Source organism: Cyprinus carpio, chromosome B7 (assembly GCF_018340385.1).
Source record: "Cyprinus carpio isolate SPL01 chromosome B7, ASM1834038v1, whole genome shotgun sequence".
NCBI classification, from domain to species: Eukaryota; Metazoa; Chordata; class Actinopteri; order Cypriniformes; family Cyprinidae; genus Cyprinus; species Cyprinus carpio.
Genome location: NC_056603.1, coordinates 16,592,620 through 16,603,028, shown reverse-complemented (window position 1 = coordinate 16,603,028; position 10,409 = coordinate 16,592,620). Strand labels below are relative to the sequence as shown.

General features: G+C 34.8%; 2 protein-coding genes across 2 annotated transcripts in view; both read left to right on the top strand.

Moving 5' to 3' along the window:
- The first annotated feature begins 935 nt into the window (after positions 1-935).
- Positions 936-2,838, top strand: tmem9b (TMEM9 domain family, member B). The gene is made up of 5 exons (XM_042727553.1): positions 936-1,163; positions 1,451-1,542; positions 1,644-1,763; positions 1,835-1,970; positions 2,123-2,838. The coding sequence occupies exons 1-5, from the start codon at positions 1,065-1,067 to the stop codon at positions 2,276-2,278; spliced, it is 603 nt and encodes a 200-aa protein (XP_042583487.1). The 5' UTR covers positions 936-1,064; the 3' UTR covers positions 2,279-2,838.
- A 148-nt stretch (positions 2,839-2,986) lies between these two features.
- Positions 2,987-10,409, top strand: part of dennd2b (DENN domain containing 2B) — a 48,446-nt gene continuing 41,023 nt past the window's right edge. The window contains exon 1 of the mRNA XM_042727551.1: positions 2,987-3,652. The gene's annotated coding sequence lies outside the window, so the exon portion shown is untranslated. The remainder of the gene's footprint in view (positions 3,653-10,409) is intronic.

Below are 10,409 nucleotides of genomic sequence, written 5' to 3'. Positions count from 1 at the left end.
CATATCACACATCAATCACCAAAACCTATTCATTCACTAATATCACACTTATATAACATAAACTAATCATTGAATAACTTCTATCACCTAAACTGATTTTTGGATTAAGAGGCTCTTGATGTAGGATTGATTACTCATTGATGACATGCAGAGTAAATTAAATGTTTATATTTTTATGGTTGTACATCTAACATGTAAATAAAGAAGTATACTCAAAATATCTTTGTTGTATCACATGCAGCGCAGTTGCAGAAGCCTAGATTTACAACCAGGGGGTTCTTGGAGAAATTAAACCTCTGTTAAACCTATTAAACAGAAACTATGGCTTGAGGCAAGACACCCCAGGTGAATAGGGTCATTTTTTAAATAGATCCCACCATACTTCAGCAGCTGATTATTAAATTAAGAATTGCAAACATTTTTGAAATGCTATGTTAAAATATGGAAATTATTGCATTATATAATTAAATATGCACTAATTTGCATACATTTTCAAAACTGAAATCTAAACATTGGATAAAGCCAGGTTCAAAATGCTTGTTTCACTTGTTGACATATTACATTTAAATGTTATGAAGAGGGGATTCTGAATGTCTCTTTTTATCATTCCATTAATCAGAAAAAATCACCATGTTTTAGGAATAAAAAGTTGCATAAAATGAGACATATTACATATAAATAGGCTGCCAATTAAAATAAATATCTGTGAATGATCTCTATTTTCTTTGTAGTTAATGCAGTTTGAAGCATATAACATCGTAGAGGTAACACCGGTCTGAATAGTGATAAAAGCCACCCAAATGCTACAGAAAGAAATTAACAAATCCCGAACAATCTTCCCCCACCCACGTGTTTCCGGAGGGAAGTGATAAAGCTCGGACCGTCTGCTGATGGTCAGCTGATGTGTCAAGCAGAGTCCAGCCCTCGCGCTTTGTTTTGTTGACGTTTATTTGGACCAGAAGAGTTCTAGTCATTGCATGCGTCGCTAATGTAATATCTACTCGTTATTCTGCTACACCTATCTTTAATATTTGACGACGCTGTCTTGAGCGGAAGCGAAAAAGATGTATCGATTGACCTCAAGAGCCGCTGTCAGTCTGTTGACGTTTTCATCGCTAGCGTGTTTTATGCTGATATTATCTGCACAAACATCAGAAGCTAAGGTAAAATAAGATATTTATCACTGTATTTTAATACATAAACGATATACGTCGTGTAGTTATGAACCTGTTGTGTTGTTAGCAGTGCCAACTAGCCGCTAGCATGGTCAGTGTTTCTGCGAAATAAAAGATAATAATACGTAGTGATAAATTAACTAATTAACACGTTCCTTATCGGAAACAATGCCAAGTGCAATCTTAACTGACCAAAGTATGGTGACCTTCACTGATTTCGTGTCATTCATTGGTGTAAATATATGAGCTTGTGTATGTGTGGTCACTCTTCTCAGAATTCAGAAGACATCAGGTGCAAATGTATCTGTCCACCTTATAAGGACATTGCTGGGCTGATCTACAACCAAAACGTTTCCTTGAAGGACTGGTAAATGGTTTACTAGTCTTAATACAAGTCTACAGTAACTTCTGTAATAAACCAAATCTATTCACTGATCCATAACATCTCTAATATAAACATTTGCACAGTAATTGCCTTCATGTGGTGGAGCCGATGCCCGTTGAAGGCAAAGATGTGGAGGCTTACTGTTTACGCTGTGAATGCAAATATGAAGAAAGGAGCTCTGGAACCATCAAAGTAAGTTCAACGTCTTTATAAAGTATGGCATATATAATAAGTTTAAGTATTAGAGAAATAATAATCTTTCTCTATTTTACAGGGCACCTATTATAGCATATCTGTCTATTCTGGGCCTTCTGTTACTGTATATGGTCTACCTGACGCTGTTGGAGCCTATACTGAAGAGAAGGCTGTTTGGCCATTCACAGCTCATTCAGAGTGACGATGATGTTGGGGTAAGTGTTACGTCTTTATGGATACAAGATTTAATGTATGTATTGGTAGTTTAGATTAAAAAGATGTGTAACAAAATAGATGCACCCATTTTGTGTCATTATTGATAGTCATGTTCTTTAAAATGTGATAACGTTAAACTCTGTTTTTACAGGACCAGCAGCCCTTTGCTAACGCCCATGATGTGCTTTCCCGTTCTCGCTCTCGCTCCAACATGCTAAACAAAGTAGAGCACGCTCAGCAGCGCTGGAAGAGGCAGGTCCAAGAGCAGCGCAAATCTGTCTTCGACCGCCACGTGGTGCTTAGCTAAAAGCCTTCACAGTCTGGACTGTAATATGCGGGTTCTGGTATTGTGCTAAATGCTGGGTCTTCTCCATGAAGTCCGGCCCATCTCATTGGTCTGCCTGAGCAACCCCCAGTGACTCCAGTGTGTACATTTCTTTTTGATGTGTAGGTTTGTCGTCTTGACCAATGTGTGCGACTAAACCTTGTTTATTATTAGAGTTCGCTTGATACAGACAGTTTCCATTAATTATCGCTCTCTGCACTCTGAAATTAGCAAACAAAACAAAAAAAGTTTACTTCTATTGCAGTCCAGTCGCACTGAATTTGATGTTGGGATAGAAGTGCCAGTTTCCTCATAAAATTTGGTGATCAAGTTATTCATTAAATCTTTTTATATAAATGTCAGAATTGTTACTAAACACAAACTATAAATTTCCAGTCTTATTGTACAGTGTAAAATAACCCCCTCTCTCTTCTCTTCTTACTCTTCTCTTTTTTACCTTATTGGTTTAGTCAACTGTTATATGTAAATAATCAGTGAATGTGTTTTGTCCTTGTTCCCAAATTATATGCTGAATGACTAACTTCCCAGTTTAGTTCTTTTCTAGCTTTTTGATTCATGATGGTGTACAACAGTTCCTTTTGTTGTTTTTTGAAGACAGTATTCATAAGGTACATTTTTTGAAGGTATCTGAAGGAATTATATTCTTTGTCATTAATATGTGTATATATAATAACTGAAATGTTCAGGTACATGATTTAACAAAGAGAGCTGTTTTGACCTTTTGATTTATATTACAGTTTTGTTAATATGTGAGTTCCGGTTTCTCGTCTCCGTTTGTCTGTCAAACCCTCGGCTCACATGACGCAGTTGAATTTAATGGTAAGGGCATTTTTAGTCCCCGGGTGGCGCTGTTTTTTTTTTCATTCGCATTTAAGAACAGCGGTGGATTCACGTAACGTTAAAATAAAACGTGCAGCGTTCTTAAAGATAGATAAAGACAGATAAAGACTACTTTAGACTTATTATTGGTAGGATAATTCTCTCACAAAAATTAAGTGACCGTACATCCAGCAAGTATTCATACACCACTTTTAACATCATAAACAGTGAACTATTAATTTAAAGCCTTTTACTAAAAAAATTGAGCGAATTATTTTACAGGAAAGGATTTACCACATAACCGAACTAGTTTCACATAGACTATCCATATCACATCTCTCACATAACAGTTCTCATCATTTCCTGCGCTCCCTCCTCCTCCTTCTCCTCCCAGCCAAAAAACACTGGGACAGATAGCTCAGAGCGCACTCCACTGAAAACTAACTTACGCAGACTCACAGCATGGATACGTGAAAAGGTAACCTTGACAACACAAGCGTCACTTATCCAGAGAAGGTATGATTTTCTTTATCTGAAAGACTGTCGTCTTTATGTTCCTGACTCTTAAGCTCTCTCTCTCTTTTTTTTTTTTTTTTTTTTTTTTTTTGGATACAAAAATTAATGCTACAGATGATTTCAAATGAAGTTGTCTGTAGAGACATAACGAAAAGCATAACAGAAAACATATAAAAATGAGTAAGTTAAATAATAGGCTAATAATAATCGCGTAACAAAAAAATCGCATGCGTTTGGATATGAACAATTAAAATGGACCAAGCCTCGAATGTGTTTTGAAGTCACTAGACTGAACGGGGATAAAGAAAATTTCTCTCATTATAAGAGATATGATAGCCTAAAAGCGCTTGTGAGAGCAGTGGATGACAGTAGTCTGATCAGGATGGATTGTTTGTGGATTTGAGTCATAATAAACTACTCTGTGGTGTTTTACTGTGAACCAGAAACAAGGAGGCGCTCTTAAACCTTCTAAAATCTCTGCGAAAACTGATGCATGCTTCTTAGTCACTGTTTCTTGTAATTATCATTATGACAATATGAAAATAAATAAAAAGCATTTGTTATATTTTATCGGAATACAAATTATATTTTTATAACAAATTATTTGTGCTCTTTTTAGTTGTGTTTTGCTATTAAGAGTTGCTAATAACAGGCCTATCTGAAATTTAGATTACGTTTTCATTCTGACGACTCTGACCTGAGACTAAGAACAACAGTTCACTGTTTTTACACTCTTTCTTATCTGTGGTAAACAACCCCATCATCTAGTTGTCTGTCCCCCAGGGCCACAGTGTGGGAAATGATTAGGGCACAAACCACAGCTCTCTCTTTAGGTCTCTCTATGCCTCCCTCAAGGCTGTCTGTCCTTTCCCATTGGCTTATCATGGTTTCTTGACAAATCTACCTTGAATGTTTCTTTTTGGTGTGCCCTTGCCCTTGTTTAAAATGTAATTCCAGTTATTGCAATATTGCAAGAAACTTTGGAAACAATGGCTCATACTGATGTCAAAATATATGCACATTTTAAACATTTTGCCAGACACATTATGTGTTTAAGTGTTATTATCTCAAGCTAAATACTAGGATGCAATTATGTTTTCAGAAAGGTAACTGAGGCGATGGTAACAGGGTTGACATGTTAGTGCTCAAGTTTATGAAATTACAAAATGATGCCTTTTATTTTCATGTATTTTGTTTATAAAAATACATCAAAGAGAAGTTGGAAGACCACTAAAGAGATTATTTCAACTTGCATCAGCTATTTTTTGCTAAATTAATTTTTAATATACATAGCATAAACCAATTACAACCTTAAAAATGAACAAAAAAACAAAGCATTTTCCCATATTTTCTGAGCATTGCCATTATCCAAGTAACTTAAGTATTGAATACAATATTCTGCTTTGTATTTTTAAATGCCTGAACAGAATGATTGTGACAGGAATATTTTGTGGTAAGGGTGTGGTGAACATTCAGGGCTGCTGGAAACAGATACCGTTGCATTTTGGAGATTTTATGGCTTTTGCTGAACATGAATGATGGAGCCCTTACAAATGTGTTCAAGGAAGAGGAAACCATTTAACAGGTCTGGCATAATGTTTCTCATGTAAAAAAAAAAATCAAAAAAAATAAAATACACTAAAAACCAATAATTTACTCCATAATGGAAATTTAAGTGTATTTGAGAGAAAGAAAAAAAAAGAAAAAAACAGATGACAGGAAATACTTTAAACCAAATAGTTATTATGTTTTCCATCATGACCTCTGCAGTGAATGGGTGTTCACAGCATGTTCCTAATGTGAGTTCACAGAGCTGATAAAAACTTCACAATAATTCACAAGTAATCCACACAACTTCATGTACATCAATTAATGTCTTGTGAAGCGAAAGTGTGTGTGTTTGTAAGAAACAGATCTATCAAGATGTTTTAAACTTCATATTGCTTGCTAAAGTAAAAAAAAAAAAAAGATCTCGTCTGAATCAGGAGAGAAATATGCACATATCAAGCACCGTTTATAAGCGTAAACAATCCATAACAGTTCTAAACAAATATGTCAATGAATGTTGATGTGAGAAGACAACAGTGGATGGACTTTTACTAAAGGAGGCATTATTATGGATTATGGACTTGTATTTAGCCCAGACGCAACAATTTAAATTGAAAAAGCCTTAATAATGGATTTGATTCTTACTAACATGCAACTTTTTGCTTCACAAGATATTGATGAACTGGAATATTGTGTTTCCAGTTCAGCTGTGTGGACTCTCATTCTGATGCCACCCATTCACTGCAGGCAATCCACTGCTAGGTGACTTTAAACTCAACGTATAACAGTTGAAAGGGCCAAGTAGTACTTTGCAGTTAATCCATCATAGGGCTGGACAATAATTCAATATCAATATGTATCGCGATAAAAAAAAATTCAATAACGGTGATATGGTTTTTAAACACATTTCCGATATTTCGATATGTGTCGACAATGTGTGTTTCCCATACATTGATTTATTTGTGGCGTTTGACTTCGTTGAATAAATATGAGCACTGCACGTTTCAAAATCAAAACACGTCGCGGGTGTTTTATATGAATGTATCTCTGAAGGGAACCGACTGTTTTCAGAAAAGTTTCGATGGCATTTTCATTTTATCTGATAAAGAAGCGTTCATAGGCGGAGCTGCTTTAATTAATAGCCGTTACTGGAGAAACCGCTGGGTCTACCACTCTCACAGCGCCTCCTGCTGGCAGATAATCAGTTTGCATTTAAGCCCGGCTCCAGCAACATGCCTTTTTTTTTTTCCTGCAGCAACTCAAGAGCACTCTTCATACTCTTTATACTGACTAAAGCACATTTGTTTCAATCTATATCCAAATTACTGCAAAAACAGTTAAATTTTGAAATATTTTTACTATTTAAAATAACTTTTATTTTAAAATGTAGTTTATTCCTGTGATCAAAGCTGAATTTTCAGCATCATTACTCCAGTCTTGACATGATCTTCAGAAATCATTCTATTATGCTGATTTGCTGATTATCAATATTTAAGAGAGTTGAGTACTTTTTTTTTCAGGATTCTTTGATGAATAGAAAGATCCAAAGATCAGCATTTATCTGAAACATAAAGCTTTTGTAACATTACATTTTGATTACATTTGATTTGATTACACTTTTGGAAAGAAATTATAGAAATTTTTATTTAGCAGAGATGCTTTAAATTGATCAAAAGTGATGATAAAGACATTTATAAAGTTACAAAATATTTCTATTTCAAATAAATGTTCTTCTTCTGAACTTTCTATTCATCAAGAAACCTGAAAAAAATTCTACTCAGCTGATTTCAACAAATTATTTTTTGCGCAGCAAATCAGAATATAAGAATGATTTCTGAAGGATCATGTAATCAGAGTAATGATGCTAAAAATATAGCTTTGAAATCACAGGAATAAATTATATTTTAAAATATTTCCAAATATAAAACAGTTATTTTAAATAGTAAAAATATTTCAAAATGTTACTTTTCTTGCTGTATTTTGGATCAAATAAATGCAGGCTTGGTGAGCAGAAGAGAATTCTTTAAAAACATAAAAAATCTTACTGTTCAAAAGCTTTTGACTGGTAGTATATATTAGCCTATAGTTTGAAGTTAAAGATATTAATTTTAATTAGGTGAGTCTGAAATGATTATTTGACAGTGATTTCACATTTATTGTTTGTATGAAGGCTAAATACAAAAAATATATATATATATTTTTTTTTTCAAAAATATTAAATGGTTTTAAATGAGGTGTCAGACTTGGCAAATTCATTTTTCATAAATTTATATACACAGACATCTGTTGTGGGCGTTCTTGGCAGTTTTTACAAGGCTTTTTATAGTGTTCATATCGATATCGGAATTATATCGTATCGACCGAAATTAAGAAATATATCGTGATATAAATTTTGGCCATATCGTCCAGCCCTAATCCATCAGAAAATAGGAAAAAAAGTAGCTCTCAATCACTAGTAGTATACACTTGGTAGAATATTAATATTTAAGTTAATATATAGTATAATATGTAGCAGGACTGACATGAGTCCATGTTCTTATGGCTAAAAAAAGAAGATCCTCAGAAGAACATAGCCATATATTTCACCAACTTCCTCTGAGAAAAGACCAAAGGAGCATTGAGACTTTCGTAAATTGCAATCACAGGGATGATGGGATACCCAGGGGGATGCAACTCAAGTATTTATCACAGTCCTTACCAGTCAAGTGCTGCTACCAGGATTTAATGGATTATAATTATGTGCTGGACACATTTACATGGAATTTGTGGAGTTCTCATATGCTGCTGACTAATTAAAAACAAAGCCCATGTGGAGAATTTGTAGATTTTATTCTGCACAAAACAACAGAATTAAGCTCAAAGTTGTGGTTCCCACTTCTGAGCCTGTTTATCAAGAGACCAGATTGAGAATACATTATGTTTTGATTGGGTAACACTTAGACAGCAATGATTAGAAAAAGGGATGTTTGGCTTTTAGATTAGTCCATTTCTAGCAAACACTTCCAGTTGCATATTTTAGTGTCATGATCACCCTAACAGGCATCCTCTACCATGGGAGATGTTTATTCTGGGCCTCATGGTGTTCTTGACATTGGCTGCTCAAAATCTGGACGCAAGGTTAAATATAGTAAATGGTTGCTTACAACGTGAGAGTAAAATGACAAGCTAGGATTTGACCTTGATATATAATAGCATACCAAATTTATACCAAACATATACTATACCAAATTTCAATTGTCCAATTGATAATAATATGGTTTTAAAGTAGAAACACAAGTTTCAGCAGCTTTACTGTAGAAGTCTCTCAAGGTTTTGCAACAAAAAGACATTTCTATATTCTTCTAAGTATTCAGACTGACCCAACACTACTTTTCTTTGAGCTTCTTGCAGTATTTCCTTCTAAATAACATCTAGAGTATACAGTATGTCTCTTTTGGAACCTGATGAAGTGATGATCTGTGACATAACTATCCCTGAGCTATTATCTAAGTAATTTAATACAGATTTGAGAAAGACTCCCACATCACGTTCCAACACAAGAAACCACATTTCTGCTGAGGTATTGGTACAATTTGAAAGAGTTCCAGAGAAAGGTTATGAACACGTTGTCATCATAAAGCTTTCCTCAACCACAGATCCCTGCTTCTTATTGCGGTTGCTTATTTGGCCGCAAGTTGCTTATTTGCACAAGTTTCAATCCAACAGAGACTTCAAACTTCATCTATTGAAAGCGGGATTTTAATATTAGACTGGCTCATGACAAAATACTATAACAACTAGGTTTGGTTTTCAGATTTCTCAAAACGTGGAAAATGATGAGATTCTGATATTCTACGATTTTTCTCCAGTGGCACTAAGATTAAAAAAGTTGACAGGCTTGGTTTGTTCTGTAGATATTCTTACCAAAGCCATAGATTTGCCTCTGTTTTGGAGTTTTGGTTTGGTAGTTTGACAATTTTTGACACTTAAAAGCTTATTAATTTTTTGTCACAAACTTGCCATACAAATTTAATACAACTATCCTTATTGTAGAAAAACCTTTGTTTACTATTTTGTGGCTACAAAAATGCCCAGAAAAATCATAATTCTCTCATATCTAGAACCAATTCTCCACATAACATTATCAAAGGTTCTTTGTCTGTTTGTTCTTGAACTTATGCTTCACATACATGTGATTGCATACCACAGTTTAGACAGCTGTTAGCAATGTGCTAAGCTTGTACTCTGCTGCTGAGAAACTGAAGGTGTCTGAAGCATATGGATATGCTTCAAACTGACATTACAATGTGTGTAAATCTATATTTAGTGCAACAAAAGCTGTGCAAAAGCCAAAAAGTTCAAACATAGGCCAAAGTAAAAATCAGTGTTGTGTAATAATTTAGAATGTATAATTCTATAACTAAAAGAGCAGATTTTTGTGGAAATGTTGCTGGTCATCACGAGAAAACGTTAAGAGACAGACCTTATTACCAAGCCTATTGTTTCAATCATTCAAAACTGCTTTAATCACTAAACAGCAAGCAAGAACCAAACCATTTAAATCTCCACAATGTACGCTTTTGATCAAGATGTGGAGTCTGTGGATAACAATATTAGGCTACCATAGTCGCTGTACTTGAGTTGCAGATGCTCCGCGGCCTGAATAAATTATGCAGATTACCGTTTTTGTGTTAATGTTTACTATTTTATCGCTTGCTGCTTTTAATGATATAATAGTGTTGTATTTGTTGTCCCTTTAGTTGTTTATCAGGTAGCTCAACCGTTTTTTTATTTTATGTTTTTGTGGTCACCGGAGATTGTGGTTTTTGTTAAGTAGTTACTGCGATTCGCGCGCGTTTGCAGGATATTTATTTACGTAAAAAGTAGATCTGAATAGTATTATTGTCAGCGTTAAAGATCTATCTTCGAGCCCCCGCAAGTAGGCCTATTCTTCGGTGTCCCGGGAGACCGCTTTCTACGATGGGCTTTTTATTCCTGTTCAAATAAGTACGTTAGTTATTCTGGCCTGTTTTTTCCTGGGGAAGGATGAAGGAACCATCAGACAAAATAGTTATGTGTGAAATGTGAAAGGCACTTATTTTTACCTCACTTAATTTTAAATGCCATTTTTACATACCGTGTAAAGTTCAGATCCATGAGGCTGATGTGAAGAAGAGCCTGTTTAGTTTCGTGTGGGAGCGCGAGAACTTGGAGAGGCGAGTGGGGTTCA

Coding starts and splice junctions, on each gene's coding strand:
- tmem9b (XM_042727553.1), top strand. CDS start 1,065: ATGTATCGATTGACCTCAAGAGCCGCTGTCAGTCTGTTGACGTTTTCA. Junction 1,164..1,450: donor CACAAACATCAGAAGCTAAG/GTAAAATAAGAT, acceptor CACTCTTCTCAG/AATTCAGAAGACATCAGGTG. Junction 1,971..2,122: donor AGAGTGACGATGATGTTGGG/GTAAGTGTTACG, acceptor CTGTTTTTACAG/GACCAGCAGCCCTTTGCTAA.